The sequence below is a fragment of the Geospiza fortis genome, unplaced genomic scaffold (assembly GCF_000277835.1).
Source record: "Geospiza fortis unplaced genomic scaffold, GeoFor_1.0 scaffold172, whole genome shotgun sequence".
Taxonomy (NCBI): Eukaryota; Metazoa; Chordata; class Aves; order Passeriformes; family Thraupidae; genus Geospiza; species Geospiza fortis.
Genome location: NW_005054309.1, coordinates 794,892 through 820,061, shown reverse-complemented (window position 1 = coordinate 820,061; position 25,170 = coordinate 794,892). Strand labels below are relative to the sequence as shown.

At 44.5% G+C, this 25,170-nt stretch overlaps 1 protein-coding gene across 1 annotated transcript in view; it reads right to left on the bottom strand.

The window, feature by feature from the left end:
- FGF12 (fibroblast growth factor 12) overlaps window positions 1-25,170 on the bottom strand; it is an 87,803-nt gene that overhangs the window by 48,059 nt on the left and 14,574 nt on the right. Inside the window, exon 3 of the mRNA XM_031055524.1 lies at window positions 21,758-21,861. Within this exon, the coding sequence (XP_030911384.1) occupies window positions 21,758-21,861 (104 nt within the window). The remainder of the gene's footprint in view (window positions 1-21,757; window positions 21,862-25,170) is intronic.

The window sequence follows — 25,170 nt, the reverse complement described above, 5'->3', positions numbered from 1 at the left end:
ATTATTTTCCCAGTTAATTCCAATTAAAATAATTAAATCATGCAAGCTGTTATGCCCTAGCAAAGTTCTGTATGCAGAAGTGTTACTGGTACCTTTGGCTGCTAAAACTGGGAATGGAACAGCGCTGCCGGGAGCAGAGGGAGAGGTGCCCACCCCAGGACAGACCAAAACCAAACCCCCGTGTTCTCCTGCAGCTGGAAACCTGCTCTGAGGCTCAGGGCAAGGATTCCTGCTCCATGGCAGGGCACTGGTGCTGCAGCAAAGCAATCCAGCATCCCCTTCTCCCCCATGTTCTGCACAGCCACTCCCATCAAACCACAGAGATTCAGACTGCCTCGCCCGGAGCTGCGGTGAGTAATTCTCACTTTTCCCTGGTGAAAATAGAGCTGGGCTTGTCCGTTCTGCCTTCCCAGGGAGATGAAGAAAGGAGGTGCTGAGGCATCAGCCTGAAACACGCTGCTGCATCTGTGCTGATGGGCTGCTGACAGGCTGGGACAAGTCCTTGCGCACATCCCTGCTGCTTTTCTCAGGTTCCCGTGTGCCCTAAACAGAGAAGCCCTGTCCCCTAAAAGGGAGCAGGGGGTGTTCACAGAGCAGTCACTGCTGCCTCAAGCACCATGATGCTTTCCCAAGAAAAGTGGCAGAGGAGGCAAGTAACAGCAACGGAGGGGAAGAGTTAATGCTAATAAATAGAGGCCACAGAGCCTGCATACAGAGCGGGCACAAGGAGATGCTCTCGACCTCCAGCCACAAACAAAGCAAAAGGAAAACAACCGCATTCCCCTCCCTCCCACAATGAAGTCCAAGTGTCAAAAGTCAGGAATGCAGCACATGCTGTTCCTCTAATGAGCTGGGAAAACATAAACATGGCTCGTCTACAAGCTCCTTTAACTAGTAGCTTTTAAGATCAGCTGCACCTGTCTTAGACATCTACAATTAATCCAAAATCCAGCAGACTACAATACATGCAGCACAAACCAGAGACAGTGCTTCCAGGAAAAGCCAACAGGTAAAAAAGCTGGGTTAAAAGAATACTGTCATTGCTGAAGTGAAAAGCTGCCAAGAGATCAGAGAATGGAGCTAGGATGGAAATGCTGCCAGCATCCTTCTTGCAGGATTGCTGCAGGCTCTCATCAGATCCGTGACTGGACTTTACAGCAAATCCCAACATCTTTTTCCAGAGAAGATGCTTAAGAAGCTTCAGGGCATTTCACTTAAGCACCTTCTACTAATAGTTAATTTGTGAGACAGACAGTTAATTAACACACACTTGGTGGATAATAAAAGCTTTCTCCAGATTCCAAATTACTAGTTATTTGCAAATGAGAGGGCTTTTTCTTCTGTCACAGCAAAAAAGTCCCTTTTACAGGGGTATCAAAAGAGAGGGTACTACTAAGCCCTGTCTTCCCACCCTTGCTTATGGACCAGGTCAGAGGGACACATCCCTAGCAGTGCAAGGACAGTGATTTCCATCACCTACCTGTATTTACATTCACTACACACCTGGAAAGCTCCCTTTTCCAGCAAAAGTCACTGAACCAGTGCACTTCCATCACCAGGCTGGAACTTCCTATGTAATCTGCAGCGTTTTATGTTCATTGCTAGTTTCCTGAAAACATCCCCCTTCTTAGCCAGTACAGCATATTACATGCTCAATTTTCTCCCTTAACAAATGCCAACACCTTTTCCTCTCTTAACATATCCCCTCTAACTCAACCATCAGCCCCAGAATTGTTTCTGTTGCCCTTCTCTGAATTCCTTCCAATCTCTGAGTCATAAAGGAGGATTTATTGGACAAAAGATCCACTTTTAATAATGCCTTCTGCTGTATAATTTCACTGCTGAAGCTAACTCAGGCACCTTCTGTCCTGTTGGATTGTGGCTTGGAACAATCCATGACAGCATGTCTGGAGGAATTCTGCTGAAAAAACTCACAGTAGCAAAAATGTCAGATACAAAATGAGAGGGAACAACCATACAGAGAACTTGGGCGACTGGGAGAACCTGTCAGAGGAAGAGCAGGGAGACAGCACTATTGCCTTTAATAACTTCTGCTTTGTATGTGGTCACAGGTCTATACACAGAAGTTAAACAATTGCAAGCCCTCAGCCTGTGACCCCTGCTCCCCTCCAACTATGTGAACAAGCGGGAACAAACCTCAAGTTGTAATAAAAACTCACAGATGGTTTCTGGAAACCTTTTAATTAACACTGCAGTTTCCAAATGAACATGACAATTTCTCTCCCTTCTCACTGAGTAAGAGCAACAAACGAGCTCTCTTTAAAGGCAGATCATCGGGAATGTTATCACCTCCTTCTGAAACAAGAGTGCAAATTAAGTGGCAACACTTTTATTATCCATGGTTGCAGGATCATCTCAGAGCTTCTGGAGTGCCTGGGAGGAGGGCTGGTGCACACCAAGGGAAGCAATGCATGGAACATGTCACTCACTAAAACACTGAGTATTGTCCTAGAAATGGGAATGCTGCATGGACTGAGTTGGGCAGCAGGAGCTGTACCAACTCCTAGACCACACACCCCTGGCAGCAAACATTTCTTAGCACAAAGAAACTGGTTTCTCTGCCATTCAGTCTGTTCAGACTGAGTTTCTGTCCTGGCAATAATGACTAATAGTCCTTGTCAGCAGTGACTGATAACATGTCCTGGATGCAGACATCAGCCAAGAGGTGGAGATTTATTAGGGTGGTATTGAGTTGGACAGAGAGGAATCTGGACGTGGAGGTGATAGGTTTTGCATGACATAACAAATCTCCTCCACAACCCACTTTCTCATGCCCAAGTCTTCTCTGTCCTTCCTGTCACTTTCCTCCCACTTCTCACAAAGGAAACTATTAACATACAAATGCAAGCATGCAAAATTTTCGGCGGCAGGAGATTTTTTATTGTTGTTTTTTAATGGCAACCAGATTGTACCTTCAAAACAACCAGGACTTCCAGCAAGTTAATAGCTCCAGTCTATATCTGAGTGCTTTATTAAAATTACTGTGCCTCCCTCTTTTTTCACCTAAAGGCTGCTACTGCAATACAAAAGACATTCATGTAGCATAATGCGGAAAGAGGCCCGTATGCTCCTGAGACACTGAGGACTGATTATTAACTCTCTTTTTGATTTCTGGCTTCCCTGCTAAGTTTTAGTAGTCTTTGCAGATGGCTCTGAACCTTTCTGCTGGAATATTTATGCACTAGCTTATTGTAGCAGCTTGCTTTGCTGCTGCACTTCTTTCCCCAAGTTTGATCTCAGCAACACATTTGCATTTGCACTTTAAAGACATCTAAAGACATTGGATGGCTTTATTCTACTCCGTGGTCCCCTAGCTTCCAGAGCCAGGAAGCCACTTCAGCTGAGTCTTCCAAACCATCTCCAGAGACATCTGCAGAGACCACTGATAGATACCAGGGATGCCAGGAATCAAGAAGGGAGGAAATCCCTCGAAGAAGGGAAATTCCACAACCTCCCTGAGCAGCCTGTGCCTGTGCTCAGCCACCCTCACAGTAAAATAACATTTTCTGGTGTTCAGACAGAATCTCTTGGGTTTAATTTTGTGCCCACTGCCTCCAGACCTGGAGCCAGCTGAAAAATCCAGCTCTGCCCATAAAGTTTACGCCATTGCTTCCTAGGCCACTGGGCTAATGCCCCCAGCACATGTGCCATTGAGAGAAAAATCTGTATGAAACATGATGAGATAGGAAAGAGAGTTCAATAGCAAAAGCAGGAGAGCAATGACTTTTCACCATGATTCAAAGTAAATTCTCAGGTCTTCCAAAAACCTTTTCTATCCCACTGCTCCTAGACCCTCTTGAATATAGGTTTCTTTCTGTTGGGGGTCCATCTAGATGAGTATTTTGTTGCAGGTAGGGATCAGTGCTGGCTATACTGGTACAAAGTTTAAGAACACTGCTGGCAGCCCTGAATCTCCAGCAATCTGTGGTATCCTTTACAGCCATCACATATTATGTGAAGAATATCTTTTTTCTCTGTTCTAAACTTGCTAATACTCTCCTGGAAAATGTCACAGATACTCAGACAGCGAGGTTCACCCTCCTATGAGACTTCTCAGTGGGGCTGTGCTTTCAAGGACTCACCTTGATGCTTGAGCTCATCTCCTCTCTCTTGTCTGCACACCAACCTTTATGACACTTTCACTGTCTCTAGGACCTGCTTTGCCCCACTATGTGCCTACACCTAATTAGTTCCCTATTTGCTCGGCTCTGTCACATCACATGAAACTTTGCAGGTCCCTTCCAAACTGCTGTGAGAGACAAACAGTCACTCAGGATCCACCATCCTCTGTGCAGGATGGATGAAAACCCTCCAGTCCTGGCTCAATCGCTTCATTAAAATATTGCTGTAGGTAAAAATGACTCAACCAATTTTGACAGGGGCCTCATAGCTTGCTTTCCCGGAACAGGAGGGTTCAGTCACATTTTCCATCTTGCAACTGCTTTCTCAAATACATCTGCAGGTATTCCAACACTAAAGGCGATGAGATATCCTCAGGAGAAAAGGGACAGACTGACAACGCTACAGAGGTGCCATTTGTCTGGGCAATGAAGATGATCTAAAAAAAACCAAAAAAACCACGAAAACATGAAAATAATTGAACATCAGAACTTCATTAGGAGTGTATATTTCATTTCGCTGAGGTTGAAAAGAGCATGGTCATTGAATTGCTGAAGGCTGAAAACATCCAGCAACACATTTCCCCTTCTCATTTATTCACTGTAATCTACAGACCAGGTTAAATAAGTCCTCTTTTGCAGTTTGGACAGTTACTTTCTGCTGACTCTGCTGCCACACACTAAAGAACTATTCATTGGCTTTTATTACAAAAAAAAAAACCAGAAAAGGAACACAAAAAAACCCCAAACCCACGAAAATGACTGGTAGGAAATTTTAAAAAGGTATCTAATCAGGAAATAGCATCATTTCAGATGCTTTCAAACCATAAAAGACTGTAGAAGGGGAAGCAAAATCTGCAATTCTTTATTGGATTTGTGACTAATCCCCCTATTTATTGAAAAAATTGCTTCTAAATCTTTATTTTTCTCTGAATATGTATATTTGAGAAGTCAAGGCTATTGTGTCCGTCATGTATTAAGCTAATACATTAATACATTAGCTGATTTATCTGAATGGGCAAGAGTCATATGTAAGCCCACTTTTTCAAATACATAAATCTGGTTTGTGCCCTCAACATTTTTGTTACAACAGCCTCAGTGTTACAATTTACCTACCAAGCATGCACACTGTACTTGCTATGCAATTACACATTCTGAGTATGGAAATTCATCTTTGTCCTACTCAGTGTGGATTTAACTTTGTACAGATGACAATGTAGCTCCTCTGAGCTATTCCTCCTTCCTCTCTCCAAACATTTTTGAAAGGAAATGTGGTCAATATTTGCATTAGAACCACAAGAATAGGGTCATCTGCGATGGCAGTTTTAAAAATTACACTACAGATTTGAGTGGTGGAAAGAATGCAGGGAAGCAGCTGTAGCCAGGCTGCACAGAGCTCACCGTGCCCCAGCAATCATTGCATCATTGGCTCCATCACTCGAGGACTCTATTTGGATGGTCAAACTCTTAAGCACAGCCATCCGTTAGCCCTGGGAAGATTAGACAGACAGATGGCTCCTACAGAGAGATGAGTTAGAAAGATGCAGGGAGGGATATTTTCACCACATGGATGCTGCCAAGTTTTGCAGAGCACAAGAGGTGCCCTGAGGTCTAGATCAAAAGCTAGTCCCCCAGGATCTTCTGAAGAAAAACACTTCCTCAGTTCAGCCAAGAACTTGACCAGAGGAGTAACCACAGATACAAGATTTCCTGGTGAATTGAGGATGTGCTCGTGTCCCTTATGACTTAGTTACTGTATACGCCCCAGAGATAACCAGCTCGCATGAGATGGATATGAACAGCTCCTGGCTCCCAGTGCTGGCAACGCATGGAAACAGAGCAATGGCCACTGTAGCCTTCTCTTAGGAGCATTTTCAGTAAAAAACCCAAAGAATAAAAGTGAATGGAGAATCTACACAAGGCCACCAACTTTAAAACACACTCAGAATGCCTGTCAGCTTTTGCTCACTTCATGCAGGTTTCAATGACTCAAGATTCAAGAGTTGCAGGAGGGAAAGTCCATCATTGATAGTTACATCAATGTTCACAGAAGCTGTGAAACTGTTAACTATAAAGTATTTTACAATTTGAAGTGACACTACTGTGAGCAGATTATACCCAAGTAATTGAAGATATGATTGATGACTACAAGCACAAAGAAAGGGGACACTGTGAAAGTGAAGATAAATAAAAGGACATAATGACCTAAGAAGTACATGCTGCAGACTCTCTTGTGGGGTCTTTGGAAAGGCTTCTCTGAGAACTGTGTGCCTGAAGCTTTTGTTGCAGAACACACAGCCCTTCACAGCTTCCTCCTGCTGCCCTCAACACACCCACCACCCCTGCTGAGCACGGCAGTCCTCTGCTGGAGAGGATAATGGTTTGATCTTTCCCAGGGAAGAGCCTAGGATGGAGATGAGCTCATACCCTGCCACAGATTTCGGTGGGGTCTTACAGTTTGACTGTCTTGGTCTCTCGTGTTCTAGAGACTTCCAGTATTCAGTACCTTTACAAAAAACCTTGAAAACATCTCCTGGCTATAGAAAATTTCTTTCGGACAGTCTCCAAACAAATGACAAGAAAGAGAGTCCTACATGATGAGCACAAAACTGAGCTTTTGAAGTCTGTAAATAAAAGGGGAAAGAACTGCAGGGCTGGTGATTACTTTGAAATCCCACTGAAACCACAGGGAGCTGCAAGTATATACAGCACCACTGGTAATGAAGTAACTAGGTGTCAGAACAGTGATTTAGCTGAAAAAGATGGTATCTAGCTTCTGGGTTTATTCTTTCAGGTGGTGTCAGGCCAATTTATTCCATTTTGAAGTCAGACAGTGATTTCCCTACTTCCCTGCATCATTCCAACTTGACAAACCTGAAAACCAAGTGATTCTTTTTGCCATTTCTTTTAATGAATAATAGAGCTATCTCGAATAGAAGCTGCTTCCAAACACTGCTGAGGTATTGGAACACTTCCTTAGTTGAGCAATGTGGGGCAAATAGGTCAAATAGGGACAGGACGGCTGAACTTAGAGAGAAACCTAGTTAGGTTTGGAGCAATGTCAATGCAAGCTTCACGTGTGAGAGACTCATGTGAGTTCATCTCTTTCAGTGCACTAACAACCTGATAGGAAAAGGACATGTGAAGGAGAAAATCTTCTGAGGTAAAGAACAACGGGAAAAAACCTCATGCTGTCATGTAGTCACTCTTATCTACTCAAGCTCTTGCACAGTGCCCTTACCACAGCATCCAGTGCCTGTCAATCACCAGCACGCTTATCTCCCCTCTGTCTCCGTGGGAGCAAGAAAGGAATCTTATCTCCACCACATAGAGGAGCAGCTGAGGCGCAGAGATTAAGGGCTCGATCTGGTTACCTCAGCACAGGTTCCCAGTGCCATCTGAGATGTCCTGGGGCATGCAAGACATGCACAGGGCTGGCAGATAGGACACAGGTCCCAAGGGAGATCCATGGTCTTGTGGCAGGCAGGCGGGGGATGCTGGCACATTGCAGAGAGAGAGAGGAACGTCCAGGTTTAGACACTGAACTGAATCATTGAGTCAAGGCAAGGCATTTCTGTGAGAGCAGGGAGCTGAGCCCTACAAATTGTCCTAAGAGCACCCTTAAGTACAAAAGTCCCATCTGCAAAGAGGGACACAACATTTTTTTAAAAAACGTTGACTGCAGGCCTGTTTTATAACTAAATAGTACTACCAAGCTTTGTGTGCTTGGGTCTTAAAAAAAAACTACTGCTGTGAATTGTCTTCTGGGCTGAGTATGAGCACCCACCCATACCTTTTAGCCACTATCAAGAAGATCCCTGTGGATCTATGGAATATGGAGTTATTTGTCAAACTCAATAAAAACACAGATTGTCATACAAGGGGCCAGAATCAGTATCAGAGTGGCCTTTGTCCACCAAGCCCAGACCTCATGCTGAAGTGAACATACTTCATTGTGGCAGTATTTACAGAAAGACACTTTCATTTTAGGTCATGGCAAATCCCTGATGACAATTTAGGAGCTCATAATGAGCTTATTCAGGAAGAATGAAAGGATGCTCAAGGTCACAGCACCCATAGGAGTGCTATCAGTCTTGACATGAACAGCAAATAAGGTTCCCAAACAGCTGCCAAATCAGGAATAACCTGTATGCAGAGAAGCTGTGCTGGCTTTGCTACAGGCTGGCATTTTGGTGCATTAGGCTGAGGACAGACTTGCAAAACCACGCCAGCAATTTGGACACTGGGCTCCCCTTTGCAGCAGCTCAGTGCATGAGGTGGTGGCGAAGCACAGCCTGGCAGCCCTGCTTGCTGGAGCAGCTTCCTGCAGCCACACAGGCATCCCTTCTCTGCCTTTTGTCCCCTTTGGGTTGGACTGTGGCCGTGTGTCCTGCAGGTCCACATCCCAGCTGCTACCTGAAACACAGGTTAACCAAGGAACCCCCAGGGACGAGTCTGGTTTCAGTCCTTCCTTCTGCCCCCCCCTCTGAAGATAAAAAACCACATCAGACACAATCCCCAGCCACAACAGGTACCCTCCATTGTATTCACAGCTTCAACAGTGAGCAGAATCTGATCAACGTCTTAATTTACTTAAGCCTCACAAAGACTTGAAAGAGGAGAATTATTTTTATGTTATTATTTTTTTGTATGTGAAATCTGATTAGAATAATCCTGGCAAGGCAAGACTGATAAGCAAATGGAGTAGGTGAAAAAATGCAGTTTTGAAGAAGGAAATTGATTTCCTTCCATCCCTTCAAATTTGAATAATAAACTTTCACAAAGACCTTCTTTGCACAAAACTCCTGGAGATGCAAGAAACTATAAAATACTCTGCTAAACCTTTAATAAATTGTCTCTCAGAGCTCCTTACAAAACCAGAGATTGTTGCACAGTGCAAGTCTGAGACATTCACACTTGGAATCCAGAGGGAAAGGCTTCTATGGGGATGCAGAAATATTTTACAAACTACTTGAAGTTAGTCTGGGTCATGCAAGAAGCTGAGGCTATTGGAGCCTGGGTGCTTTGTCATTAAGGAGTTACAAGCCAAAGATAAGCGTGGTCAACAGGCACCTTTCCCTTTTCTACACCTCTCCTTTCTTGTGTAAAAGGTGGATAATTCTCTCCTGCTTCTGGCAATCACTTTGAGCTTTCCAGTAGACAGGCCAATCTTGCTATCACATCCCAGAAAGACATGATAATTTCCAGTTTCCAAATCAGGCACTACTTCTAATGAATTACAATTTTTTCACCAAAATCATCAATCACTATTAACAAAGAACATTCACAGAAAATTCATACTCCAAAGCCTCAAAAAGGAGTTGGTCTTCCACACATGCAGTGACATGAGCATGCACCCATTCACTGGACATTACCCAGAGACTGAGCAGGAGTCTCAGGGATGCTGGAATAAATACACACATCTCAGTTTTCTAATGAATACCATGAATACCAGTTGGTTTGCTCCAGGTACAACCCAGTGGCAGTGACAGCAGACACTAAAATACATCCTTCAATATCCCAGAAATTACACAGGTCCTTCCCCCATTGATTGCCTTGATATGTGATGCTTTACAGCCATGCTTCCACCACTGAAAAAACCCTATGGAATAGAATTTTCTGTTGAGTCCCACCCAGTCCACCTCCAAGCAAAACCAACAGTTTAGAGCTGTCCCACAGCTCTCATTAAGTCTCTGGTCATGCCTGGATGGCACGAGATGCCCTAGAGAGGGGATGACACGGTGCATGGCACTATACCAGCACTGCAAAGCACTACTGAAGCTCTGTGAATTCCAGACACAATGCCCAGCAATCCACCTGGATGGTTTCTAGAACTCAACCTAGCTCTGAAAAACCAAGTATTTCAGCACAGTCCAAGATGTTTTCTCAGTGGTCAGAAAGCTCACTCTGCTACTGTCTCTGTTACTGGTTTCTTCCAGCTGTCACTGGGAGTGGCACTTACTGAAGGTGGACACTGAGTTAAATGCACCCACAAAGGCCACCCTTACATTCATCTCAGTGAGAGCAAGGGGATGTACTGGGTGCTCAATACCTCTGAAAGCAGGGCTTTAAGCTATCTGAAAACCCATGCCTGCTTTTGTTACTGCAAACAGTTTTCTTGCAAGACCCAGCTGTTCAGCTCCTGGGGGCATCAGCAATTACCAAGTGCTTCTTTTCCTGAGCTTCTCAGGAGCAGTTTCTAATTCTCCACCTGCCATCTTGTGAAGCTGACACCGTAAACAGCCCCAGCTCCTCGGGTGGCTGAAAAAGAGATATCTGTGGAGCCCTGAGCAACTGCACTTGACATATGGTATTAAGATGTGCAAGGGAAGATGGCTGGCAAAGCACGACTCTCCTGTGGTTCTTTTGCCTGCTCCCATTATCCTCAATGATGATTGCTAGGGACATAAATGCTGAGGAGCCAGAAAAGAAATGCAATGGGAAGACAGAGGGAAAGCAATTCCAGCCTACACAGTGCACAGCTTTGAAAGCAAACTGATTTTCTCAGACACAGGATACTACACAAACAAGTTGTGCTGCTGCCGATGCACCAGTTCCCTAAATGATCACAGTGATACAAAAGAAAGCTTGTGATTAAGGCAAAGTATTAGCATCAGGGAGAACAGAAGGCCTAATCCAGTCTCTACACGTGACCTTGGGCATATCACATCACTCTCAGTTTCCTTAGCTCTGTGATGAAGTTTCCCAGTTTGAGTGGAAAATTATCAGAGAGCATGGGAGAGCCCATGAGGAATTGACAGGACATCCACAGACACTTCCTGTGGACAAGACTGTGGTGAGCCTCTATGAAGATAGACAAGCAGGAGGTAAAAAAAAGACACAGGGTATCTCTAAGGACAGCATAGCCAGTGCTGTTTAGCAACAGCTTCTGCAGCATGCCAGGAGAATCAAGGAGAAGGGCTTTGTCCAGCCAAAATGCCCAGAGCAGTAGGAAGAGGTGCATGAAGACAGAAGTTCCTTTGGACAAGCCAGTGTGACAGCTGTGAGACCTTGTCTCCTTAGAACCAGGAGGGCAACAACCAACATTTTGGAACCCACTTGTGCATGTGCACAGCACTCTCCTCCTGAACTGGCTGGATCCCTGGCAAAGGTCCTGCTTCCAGCAGTGTGCCCTGCCCTGCTGGGAAGGAAGGGGCTCAGTGCAGCCCCCTAACTGGCATGGGAATAGACACAGTACAGAGGAATGGGCTGCAGGGAACAGACAGCAGGCACCAGCTGCAGAGGGTGATGGTTCTCCTTGGCACCAAGTACAGTCCAATGCTCAAAATCCATCAGCTGCCCCAGCTCCACCACCAGCAGTTATCCAGCCTTGGGAAGAAAAGGGGAACCTCTCTGCAGTGCACATGAATCAACTGAGAGCAACATGGGACAATGTGGGGACTCAAGCCACCAGAAAAAGAAAAGTCACTTTAAAGGCATGTCTGGCATGAGTGCATGGGCTTTGAATACTGAGCAGGAATACCAAGAACTGCTCTTCTCAACTCCTGCTTGCTTCAGATCCCTGCTGTGGGAAGAAACAGCCCAGCACAACCACTGAGCTTGAGGGAATGTCAGAATTAAACTAAATCTCTCTCCTCATCTCACTCTGCATGTGTCTACAAAGTTGGATGTTATCTTTTTTGGTGCCTCCTCATCCAATATTCTTGTTCAAAATCCTGAGGTTCTATTTTCTTCTCTTCTACTTCATGCTTACAATGATTTAGTGGTGGGAGAGAAAAGGCTGTGCAGGAGATTCATACTGATTTCTGTCTCAGGGGGTTTTAGGAAGAAGCAGATAATCTTTGTCCAGCTGCAGTCACTCTTCTGCAGTGTTCCAGACAGCAGCTGGGAGTCTGTAAGGTGTGCATGCAACTTCCAAGGGCTGTTATCAATAATGCATTTGATGCATAGCCTTCAGCAGCTGACCAAGGAAGTGTCTTATAAAGAGAAGGAAATCCTTTGGTCTTCTCAGGAGAAAAGTGGTGAGGAGACAAAGACTTACCATCATTGTGCCATGTCTAATTTATGTCAAGAGGTTGTTCACGTTTCAGAAAGCTTTTAGCATGGGGCTGGTGCGTAGGTATGGATTTGGAGGATCAGGGAGCATATTGTGAATACCAAAATACTTTCAGCTTTCTGCAATCCCCTAACTTATAGGGAAGAGCTGCATGAAGGGCTACCACTGCTTCAAAAGCACAGCTCCTCTGCACCTCAGATACCATCAGTATGTGGGAGGTGGCAGGGCGCCCTCAAAGTCTCCTTACTGCCTTCTCAATGGCTGAGACGTTTAAACACCTTATTAACCTGTGACTTACGTCTGTGTGTGAGAGGGATTTATTGATTTCACAAAGGAATGATTAATTTAGTAGCATTTAAACATTTTAGGGCTTGTCAGGCTTTTCCACAGAAGAGCAGAAACCTCCACACAACAAAGTATTCAAACCTTAGTTCATCAGCAGTGAAGAAGGTTCGTTTGTTAATCAAGCAACAGCTGTTGAGAAGGCCACAGGCATAAGAATACATAGTTTGCATCTGCTAAGATAAATCTGCTGGTTTGGGTATGTTGTCCAAAACACAGTGATGTGAGAGTAAGACGTGGTAAAGGAACAGGAGAGAGGATGACAGAACTAAGGTGAGCAGCAGAAGCTGCTGGGAAGTGTAACTAAAGAACAGCAAAACTGCTGCAAGCAAATGAAATTAGTCACGAAAGATTAAGCATGTAACCTAATTGCAGGCAGAAAGGTGATGATACACCATAAAGGGCCTAATGGATACCAGTCCAACTATGATTACTTGGTTCTCCAGTTCTGCAAGCAGTCTAAAAACAACTGCTGGTGCAGCAGAGAGTGTTTCATTTCAGTTTGCTAAAGAAGGACCAAGCTGCAAGTCCACACTGTTCTGAATCATCCTGTCTGCGCTCAGCCTCCAGCGAAGTGAGGATTTTTCTCCTCCTATTCCTGATGCAAAGAGGCCACAACTTTAGTACTGGAATTCTCAAAATCCCAAATTTCTCATAATCCTGCATCTGTATGATTACACGCTCTACTCCCTCCTGCACCTCACCACTGTGTGGGGCTGGTGGCCATCAGCCATGGCCATTGGGTCACTAGGCACTTCTCTGAAGGGGTCCTGAGCCCACAGGCTGATGAGAATTCCTGACAGCACAGACAGCAATGTGCAAGCACATGCAGTGCCCTGCTCAATACCCTGCACTATCACAACTTCCAGGGCAGGACAAGGACCAGCAGGTGGATGAGAGAGCTTTGTGAGTGTTTGAGCTCACATTAAGGTTAATGTGTAAAACAATCTACTCTGTAGAATGTTGGTTACACTAACTGGCTGCAGAGGGAATGGGATGATTACTAAACTGACCTGCTCTGCAGAAGGTCCAGGGTGAAGTAAAGTCTCTACTGTAATAATGACTGTCTTGTGTCATCTTTGTGCCCTGAAGAACCAATGATCTCTGAATGTGCCTGTCCTCATGGTGTTGCATGGCATAATCTCAAAACCCTGTGGACCCCACCCTAGAACCATTTCAGAGGCAAAAAAAACCCATGGAAAAACCCCAAGTGTTTCAGCAGATACGAATTCATTCACAATTTACAAGTTGACTAGTACAATTAAATGCCCTAGAAATAAACAACCAGCAGATCTGACACACTCAGCCATTTCCCCTGGAGGCTGACATTTTTAGTCTCCCAGGAGGGTTGGGCATATTTTTACAGAAGTCAGTCCCTGTGGTGGGTGAGCAGGACAGGCTCTGCCTCTGCTGCAGGCTGTGCCCTCCAAGCCCTGTCCCAGGGCCAGCATGCACAGGACACAGCCTTTGCAGTGCTGCCTGGCACACCTCAGAGCCATGAGGCCAGATGCAGGGACCAGGCGAGGCTCAGGAGGCCCTGGAGCAGACACAGAGCCATGTGTGTCCTGCCTGCCTGCTCTGCTGCCAGGCTGCCTCTGGGCAATGCTGCTGGCAAGGTGCCCCTGAGCTCCTCCCTGCTTGCACACAGCTCACGGCTCTGGCACAGCCCCGCCGGCCATCCTGTGCCTCTGCAGAGCCCAGCACACTGTCAACACACAGCACCTCCCAACACCTGGCAGCAGGGACAGCAGCACACACAGATCCCCTTCCAGCCCACGGTCCCTTTCAAGGATGCATGCACTGCAAGAGAAGATGGGTAGATTTGGAGTTTTCCTTGCAGCACGGAGTGTCACATTCAGAAAGATGCCAGAAGAAGCATTTGGAGGAGGCTGGTGTTCCTCACAGCCTGTGTCTCTGCCACAGGGGTGACCAGGGAACACAGATTCACAAAAGCACCAAGGTGCAATTCTAGCACTTCACTGAATTGCACACACATGTTTTAGGCCAGGCTCCTAACTCCTGCTGTGCACATCTACTTCAACAATTTCAGGAGGTATATGTGCCAGAAGCCAGCCCTGTGTCTTGGGATACATGATAATAAAAGTCTCTAGTACCTGAACTGAGTTCCAGTGATCCAGAGACCCCAATAAAATTATTTTTGTTTTGCAGATGCTTAGTCAGGACATTACCCTTTGACAGCAAAGCAGGGACAGTTTAAGTTCCCCATCCGGGTCTTTCTGCTACAGTACCCTACATTCCCCACTGTTTCAGCCAGTCTGTCCTGAAATAGCCCAGGGACTTAGTCTCTCATCCTTTTCCTTAGAAAATAGCATTACAATTCAATGTTCCCCATTCCTGAAGTTTTCTATCACTTGGCTCACTGTTATAATTACATGCACACAGTCAGCAGAGTTTTTTCCTTGGATTTTTTAGCCTCTCTCACTGTTATAATTACATGCACACAGTAAAGTTTTTTCCTTGGACTTTTTAGCCTCCCACTTTCACCTCCAGAACTGTTAATCACTGTTTGGAAAAGGCACACCATTTCCTAGTTTTATGCATTCTGTATTTGAGTTTGGTATTATTGGAAAAGAGATCTAAATCATTTCATTAACACACACCTGACTTCAGTCAAACATATCCTCACTCAAAACTTTCCTTGCTTCTTTTCTTATCAGTGGCCTAGACTCAGGAAGGACAGTATTTGTCCTCCCTTCACTACAAAATAAAATGTTAATGATAGTCTCACTGTAACCCAGGATATTCCTGGAGTTTTGTCTAGGTTTCACTTCTGGAAAACAGACAATAGACAAATTATTTGATGATAATTTATTGGATAAATAGCATTAAAAACAAGGAAAGGAGGCCAGAGAATTTTAGGAAAAGCCAAATATTAATCAGGTAGTGGAGAAAGGAGCTCAGTTACCAGCCAGTCCTGCATCCCCCAGCTAGTAAGATGCAAAAGAATGGCAACAAAAGGGACTTCTGCTGTAAACACCTCTCCAGAAGGACACTTTGACAGTCATCTTTTGGTTTTTGCCTGCTGGGATAAGTGCTCCACCTGCACATAACTTCTGCTAAACAAGGGCTTCACTGCACACTGTGCTGTCCTCAGTCTAGACATGCGTGACAGTTTCCTTCCAAAATCCAACTCAGATGTTGCATTGCCATTGACTGTTCTGCTTTAACCTCATCATATCCCCTACAGTGATTAATTGATCACACCCAACACACAGGACAAAAACAGGTAAGCTCTATGCAGCATTACTGCTGCTCTGCACCTGCTCCATAGGCTTTGCCTACCTGCTTATCCAGGGCTAGGCCTGTCTGCCTCAAGGAAATCAGCAAAACAAACACTGTGCAGGAGATTCCAGCCTCCACTGGTTCATCTCTCTGGTTTCTACTCTTGCATTCCCTTCAATTTACAGCAACCCCTCCCTGATGGTGTTTTACCCTCCCTCCACATTTCAAGGGAATCATGTGGGATTAAAATGCTCCACCAAAATCTAAACATTGTGTTCTGATTTTATTAGGAATGATAAGGCAATATAAACAACTCTGAAGTTCTTTCAAAATGGGAATCTGTAATGTTTCTTTGGGGAAGTATCAAAATGAGATGAGTCAGCACCTCTGGAGCATTTTCCCCCAATCTTCTTGCAAAATGAAATTTCAACAAAAGATCATAATTCATTCCTACACTGACAGACCACTGCTCACAAGGGGAATGGCCCATCCCCGCTCCTCAGCTGGTGTTAGGTAGACCATTGCATGTTCCTAAATATCCTGTGCAACAAAGGCTAAAAGAAGAATATTGTTATTGAAGCTTACTTACCCTTTATAATTTGTATTGCTATCATATAAGACAAGGCAACAGCAGCTAGGAAAGCAGGATTAGGCCCTGCTGTTACTGATTTTTTCCTCTGAAGGTCTCTTGCTTGAACAGTAAAGTCTGATCAAACTCATTCCAGATGTGAATTCAAGGTGCAAAGCCCCATCCTCCCTTTGGGAGTTGTACCACAGTGCTGTGCTGGGAAGTTCAGGGAATACAGTCCCTCAGCAGGATGCCAGATGAAAAACCCGCCCCCAAAGAGCCACAGAAATGCACCACGCTGCTCTCCTCCACCTGACAAGCTGAACAACATGGATGGCAGCATCTCACCAGGGGAAAAGGGCCCACTATATTAATGAGAGCTGTATTTACAAGTTTCCATGCTACAAGGCTGGCATGGCCAGGGTGCCTGCCAGGAGCTGTATCTTAGGAACATTCGATGCAGGGCAGGAATCTGTTCCCAGGGGCTGGCTCTTCTCAGGACTGCTGCTTCCTTGAATATTAATTTTGTTCCCATATTTATGAAAAATTCAGGGGACAGGAGGAGCTTTTTATCTCCCAGTTAATGCCTTCATTCAGTGAGTCCCTTTAAACAGCCAGTGAAGAAGAGTAGGTACTCTGGAGAGAAATTAAAGGCACATGACATCGGTCTCATGCTGTGCTTTGCCTTTGAGACATTTCTCTCCCCCTCCACTGACCTGGCTTCCTAATGAGGCCTGTAAACTAGGGAATCCCCCCAACAAGTGTGCTTTCTTACAAGGTTTGCAAAATGTCCAGGATACCTGCCTGGCCTGTCTGTACTTCTGACCAAATCAACTAGCACCACTGGAGATCAAATGGGAATTAAAGAAATGGCATTGTCAGCAGCAGGTTTAACACCCCAAGCCTATTAGGGGAGAGAATGCAGTATTATTGATTCCAGCCCCTGACCTTGGAGCGATGTAAACAGGAGTGCAGCAACCCTAGAGGAGTTGTAGCAAAATAGTTATAGCATTGCAAGCAGATTAAAAATACAGTTAATATACATGCTTCCCCAGATGCTTGTTCATTATTATTCAAGACATGTTTATTATGCAAAATGATAAAGCAGAAAAAAAGGAGAGGAAAAGAAAATGCAAAGACACACTGAGCTTTTAGCATGACTGGGGTTTTCTCAATGCTGCTTAGAGTTGTTTTTTTTTTTATTGTGCATAATCATTCCCTTATTAGCAGGAATCTTTGAAGTGATTCAGGCTCTAATTTCAGCATTTCAAACTCATAGGTTTTTACTGAAAAACCATAGTGAGCTCCTGTAAGTGACCCATTTTTTTTCTCTGTATTCTCTATCTCTGCTAGGGTTTTCTACGTCTTCCCAATAAATTATGCATCACAATTTGCCATTTCAAAAATAATTAGAACTCCAAGTTAAACAACAAGGAATATCTGAGAGAATACATTTTAAAAGAGAAGTCTTTTGCACTTGGGGCAAAACCAATCCCAGCTGCAATGCCACTGAATTATAGATATCATCATATTGAGAGATGCACTTTTAGTGTACTTGGAGTGATTGGGTGGACCTGTGGAGACTCTACAGCCCCATGGCGAAGATCTGCTCCAGGAGAACCATGTTTGCCTCCCAGGCAAAATACTTCACAAGCAGTCCCTTTCCCATGCCCCTGTGTAGGGGATAACAGAGGGAAAGCTGGGAACCACGGGGAGAAACTTCACAAAGTTACACAGGAGTAGAAATTAATTTGGTGTGAAACTATTAACTCCAGACAGACACGGGAGCATGTTCTGAGTCTTCTCCTGTTAGGACTATTCTGTAAACTCACAGGAGCAGGACAGACCTCTTTATTCCATGTTTCTGAATCCTGTACAACAACCAGCCCCGGGTCTCAGATTCTTCCCAAGTGTTGAGGCACTCTAAGTTATACCCACTGCCCTTCACTCATCCTATGCATTTTACTTTGGCTTCAAATGCTACTAGTGGATCTGCAAACCCTCCCCAGAACAGGTGCTGATTGAAACCTTTGTGCACCCTTAGGGAATTTACAGCTGCTGTCCATTCCAGGAAATCCAAACAGAACACATCAATGACTCTTCAAGCTTGCTATGCAGACAGTGGCTTGCACCCTACTTTCTGCAAAGCAGAATGCCTCCAACCAAAGCATGATTTTCTTGTCTGCTTATCACCTAATTCCCATGTCAACCTCAGAGATAGCAATAACCTAGTCTGGGGGAAACTAAATCAGGTATCTAGTGTGAGTAAGCAATGCACAAGTCCCAAACAGCTGCTTCCCAAACAAAGAAGGTTTAGCCTCTGATAAATTTAGGCCTCTAAAGCTGGCTAGGAATATATGGTTGGCTTCAACCCAGCCTGACACTATCCCTGCCTGAACAGATGAGGCAGGGATGAGGAAACTCATCGCTGAAAGCAGCGATGTGGCCAAGTCATCAGAAGGTCTTGCTAGTTTCTAGGAAATGCTGTCTCACCACATTCGGCTTTAGAGGACTCTACTCAGCCCTACTTTTGTGCTAATCAACACAAGGAAGACCTTTTCCAGGGTCTGGTAATTCTAAGCCCATTCATTCAAGAGCCCATTGGCCCAAACTCAGAAGGAGCTGGCACGAGCCATCCTTAAGACCAGGCTGATAACAGCCTCTGGTTTGATCCAGGGCAGAGGATGTCAGCCAAGACCTCAGCTGTTACGCAGAGATTAAACATCACTACAAACCCCACAAAACAAACCCAAAACAAACCCACAGTGATGATGTGTGCAGTTGCAGCATCAATCTGGGTTCAAGAGGAGCGAAAAGACCCCAACCCAAACCAAAACCAACCAAACAAACAGGAAAAAAACCATTACTCTGGACAATTTTATTTGAAACTAGTCCTGGACTTGAGGGTGTTCTAAGAACTCCTTACAGAGCTTCCACGCAGCATGGAAGGCAGCCAAGCAATTCATTTATCAATTGGCTCATGTAAGTGAAGAATACCTGTGCTGACCCATTTTTTTTTAGGAATCCCCCAAAAAAGGCTAGTGAAAAAAACAAGGTACACACATAGAGAGTACAAAGTTGTAGTTTAGGGTCTGCTAAGCAAAGACCAGGGACAATGTGTCCCTTGGTGTGGTCAGCAATGAGGTCCAGGCAGCATGGCCTGGGGACCATCACCCCACAAGGAAACCTGCAGCATCCAAGAGAGACTGCCTAAACTGGTTGAGCTCTTCTAGGACATATCTTCTTTCATGGCATCCTGATCTCATCCCTTGTCCTTTAAGATGAGCCTGACCCACACTCCCTGCTCCTAACACACTTCATCCACAAATTTTCTATTTTCTTGCTTTGGGGTTTGCTCCCAAGCACAGTGAATTCATTAATTTACTGCTGTAAGACAAAGACAGAGCTACCAGTCATCACAAGGAGATTATCCAAAAAAGGTCCATCACCCTGGAGTAGAGCATCACACATTTACTGCAAACAGAAACCTTGGATCACATTGATAAAATGAACAGTTTCACTCTTATTAGCTCAGACAGAGCTCAGTGCCATCAAGCTATGGCATGTAATGAGGTTCACTCCATTAACCACCGGCCATCACAGTGCATCCTTCCCCATCAGCCTTCCCTGATTAACCTTCCTGCTCAAGACAGGCACACTTGCTGGAAATAAGCAGGCCCATTAAATCTCCCTCACTTGAATACATGTGTGATCTGGTGCCTTTTAGGATACTTGAAATGACTAACAGATGTGTTTCCTGGACAGCATGGTCCTCCTGCTGTCTACCACCTCTTGGTGTGTCCCTCCCACCCTTTATACCATATCTCACTATTACTAGAGAGAGAAGATTTTTCTCTGCATCTCTTCTAGTCTCTCAGTTGTCAAACATCATTTTTTCAACTCTCTACTTCTTCTTTTTCCCAAGACCCACACCTTTCCCTCCCCTACACTACTTATTCAGAAAACAATGACTACTCATTGGCCCAAGAGGACCCCGTTGGCTGGCTGTGGTCCTATGATACCCTCTGATTTCCTGCAATCCTCCTTTACAGGATACTGATGGTACAAAGAGCCTCAGCACTGGGCCAGAACCGTGTTCTGCACTGCAAAAACAGGGCAAAGCATCAGTCCTGAGCCCCTGACAATGTGCCCAGAGGGACACACACGCAATAATGCAGCATCACGCTGTGCTTGGTATTACCTTTAGGACTCTGATAGCTTTACAAAGAGAGGAAGTTTTCATTGTTAGTAAACCAATTTAATTTATTTAGAAGCAGTCAATTATGTTTACTGGGCTATGAAAGAGCAGGAAGCGTCTGGCATGCACAGAGATCCAGACTGATCTCTCTGTCTCTTCTTGACAAGCAGCCAGTTTTGAGACCTACCTCGCCAGGCATACTAACACCTCCACTTGCTTCCTACTCTGAGCTGCTGGGGAGACAGAGCCTTGTCACATCCCAAGGGAAAAGGGGAAATCTCAATCATGTGACCAGTATAAAACTGACCAGGAACAAAGATGGAAGATAAAAGTTAGGAAAAATTGCATAGAGCAACCCAAACTGCTGTCCTTTCAGTGGTCCCATCGTCATGCTCACAACACTTCTGAAGCAAAAGTAAGTGCCCAGACAAGAGCAGAACTACTGCACTGCAAATTTACACAAAGGCAGATGAGATTAGAATCTGGCTATGCACTGTAAAGCTATCATAACTACAGAAATGAGAAGTGTATTATTAACTATCCCTTTTTACTATGTAGAACTAGAACAAAGTTATTTGAAGCATAAAAATTCTGGCAAAGGGTTGCCATATTTCATAAATCACTGAATCAATTATTCACTGTGAAAATCAATTACTTACTTTAAATGAGAATCTTACGAATAACCTCATGCCCTTTCATGCCATCTAAGAAAGTTATACAGGAATTAGTCGGCAAAAATTGCTGCACTTATCTTTTATGTGCATTAAAAAGACCACACAAATACAGGGAATTTCTGCCAACAGAACAGTCCAGAACCCTTTTAAGAGAGTCAGGGTATTGCTGAGGATTTACACTGCAGTCAAAAGCAGAGTATGACCCATTGGGGTACCACCTATGATCAGTTATCTGGGTGCAATTCAGAAGCAATCCCAGTGAGTCCATGCCATTTCACAAATGAGAAATCAGAATATGACCAGCCAACTCTATACAACGCCTCAACAACGTGACCTACATTAAATACACACTTAAAGGAACCGAAAATGTATCTTCACAGGTCAGGAAATATTGCCATGAATCTCCATGGAGACACTACTAAGTGAATATTGCACGGCCTTGCAGCAGCTCCCCACGCTGCCGCTTTTTAAGGTTTGCTGATACATGACTGTTTTCAGCAAAAGCTGGAAGTCCCAGCGCAGTCTGCTTCCTCCCACCTACAAAACTCCAGGAGCCCAACAGTGCAAAGTACTCACTGAGCTGTAGAGATATCCCTCAGCGTTCATGGCAACGTACAGACCTGCCTTCACCCCTTGGATTGCCACCACGCGAAGACCCACAGGAATTAGATTGAAAAGGGCTGTGGAAAGAAAAGAAAAGCAAATGTTATGGACACGTCACCCTACACGGCCACTGCTGCTTTTGCCCCAGGGCCAGCCCACCCCACTCCGGCCTCTTCACAAAAGTGACTGCACTAGGATCAAGCATCCTGCTTCCAGTTACAGGGAAGGACTGCAGCCATGGAGCTGATGGTGAAAGGAAATTTTTAAAAGTACTGAGTTTGGCTGCCTCCCAAATGCCTTAACACACCCATCAGTCTGTCTGATCACTGCCTTTGCAATTCCAAGGGCTCATCCCTGCTCCCAAGCAAGAGCATCGTGATGGATTTCTGAGGGCCAGCTGAGACAGGGCAACTGCACATAGACTTTGCCTGTGGCAAATGCAACACCACAACTCAGTTTAGCTCCCCTTGAAACACATTTGAGCCTAGTCACACTTTCCTGCATTTGCCATATGGTAAAAGAGTGCACAGACAGCGACCATGGCCAGAAGAATGCAAATTAACTTGACTGTGTGTTTGCCCATGTGATCCTGGGCTGTCAAGGGAACGAAGAAACTCAAGAAAAGATAGTGTTTCACTCTGGGACATCAGCACGGCTCCCCATTCAGGACCAGCACTGGAGAGGACAGAAGAGGTCAAGATCTTCCATTATTCAGTTTTACTGCAGTCTTATTGATTAAAGCATTGCAAGCACTTCCTCTCAGTTAATTACTTTATTGCTTGATTCCCACCCAGCAGACCCTGTATCTCATTGAAAGACTCTCCCCATGAGTATATACATTAATGTACTGTCAGGCTTTTGCTACATTTCTAACAGCATGGGCTCTAAGAGGAGACTATTATCAGCACTGATAGACTGAGCACTGAAGCATTAGCATGGCTTTGTTTCTACTGAGCTTTATAGGACAAGAGTATTTAGATGTTGCAGGATCCCTTGTGCTTCAGCTCACAAAGAGCTAATTAGAACTCATCCCAGGAAGCTGAAGATAGGGAAAGGTGGGCAGAGGGTCAGGCAGAAGTATAAGCACAAATACAGTGGAAATACTTCACTCAAGGTCTCTTCCTACACAACAGTCCTGAAACAAGAATATGCAATGCCACTTTGCACAGGACATCTACCAGGCGCCTTGGCTGGGCTGGTTTCAGGGTTGCCTCCAAAAGAAGATCAATAAATTCCAGTGCACATTAATATAATTTTTTCTTCACTTAATTCCCAAGGAAGAGTGGATGACTCCCCTCAATGAGCTGCCTAAAACTGAGGAGGCACCTCAAGTCCAGTGAAAAAACCTTCATCTCAGCCTCTTCTTGTGCTTTTATGCACCATATTCCATAAAACATCAAAGCATGTGCTGAAGTCTTACCAAATCCAGTGCCTGTATGTGTGTTTTTGGGGGAGAATGTCAATAGATGTATACAGAAAATGCAGTCCAGGCTGGGTATTGGTCTGTGAATAACTGGAGTCAAGGACAGTGCTACTTTGGTACTGTCCCTAGACAAGACAAACACATCCCAGAGTAACTACTCAGCACTAAAAGTGTTGCCTATCCCTTTCTCCCTACCATGAAGGTCTAAAACCTTCTGCAATTAACAAGTCTATAAGCAATTCCCCTTCCCTATTTCTTCCTCCTACTGAAAAATGGAGCATATTACTGCTAATAATGAAACAAAATGGGCATCATCATTCATTTCCTACAGCCAATTTGTCTTGCATAGGAAATTTGTGACAGACCATTCAAAGCATTCATTAGGCAGCAAGGTGATAACACCCAGAATTAGTGGTTGAGAAGTTCCACTTGGAAGCACCCACGTGTTTCCAAATCTCTTTCCACCTCTACATGCAAAGGAAGCAAAGGAACAGTCCTATTGTGCTGTGCTACAGCAGGAGGACCGTGGCCAGTTCCCAAACCCCCTGAGACCCTGCTGCACCCATGGCAGAGCATCTCCTCCTCTAATGAAGGGGAGCAAGTGGGTAGGCAAGCATAAGGACAGAACGCTGACAGGGGTAACTGGCAGCCAAAAGAAGTTTTAGGAAGCAAATTATCTTCCTCTATTAAAAACCCAGTAGTTTGGGTCAATCAAGATTCTGTAAATTCCCAGAGCAATGTCTGCACTCAAATCTAGAAATACCTTTGTAGAAGTTGATGCCTTTTACTATCATGCTTCCAAATAAGTATTTCATATTTTGAACAGATTTAAAAGCTTAAAAGTAAGAATGTAAAAATGGAGGGAAACCCCTCAATTAACCTCAAAACCAAGATGTATCATTTCTTGTCTCAAAAAAAATCTGATTCATTTGAAACAGCAGATTTGAAAACAGGAAAGGGGACTAGCTATGGTAGAATAGAACTGCACACTGGGTGTGTTGATGTGAGAAACAGAAAATTTAAAAAATGCTTTTAAAATTGTTTCTCTTCTGCAGATAGCACATATTCTATGCCATCTGCAGCTTCATGGAAGGAACATGCTCTTTTACTTCATAGGCAAAAGGGAAAAACTTGAAAATGTTGAATATTTGTTCCTTTTTTTTTCATTATATCTTACCATCTTCAACCAGTGGTATTTACACTTGACCCTACTACTTCTAGCACACTCCAGTCCTAAATGCATGAGTATATTGTCACTGTTATGTTATGGTAATTTATCAGCTAAATTCTGAATGCATGATTCCCTATGGGTCTAAGTTATCGACGGAAATGGAAGAGTCAGGCAAGACCTGCCATATACAAGGTGTGCTCCATATGCTCAGCTTTAAACAGCAGCAAGTCAGAGGAGCTAAAGTAATTTATAACAGGTGATTTGTTCTTGAGCAAGACATTTGTGCTGCAGGTGAATAACAAAGAACTGATGGAGGATACAATGGGCCAGAGCAGCCTCAGTGCATGAGGTGGTGAGGATTAAGGTCCTGAAGGGAGTGAGGAAGGCTGCTGAGATGATCAAGAGGCTCTGGTGCAACACATAATGAAAGAAGAAACAGAGTGAACTGCATTTGCTTTTCTCAAAGAAGGCAAAGATTCCTCTCAGAGGAACACAATGAAAGGACAAGAGGCACTAGACAAAAGCCTCAAATAGAAATGAGGACTGAATATGAAGAAAATCCTCTACAAGGAAAATAGTGCAGCACTGGAATCTGAGAGGTTATGAAATAGCTCATTGCTAGAAATGTTTGAAAGAACTCAACAAGGCTCTGTACAGCTGAAGATAACCCAAGTGGGATGCTGGAATGCAAGCCTCTTTAACCTTTTGGTGTTTCTGGCTGGAAAGCCCCAAAAAATATCCTAGACATGCTGGGCTGTTTCCACCTGGTCAGTCCAGTTCACCTACCCTTGC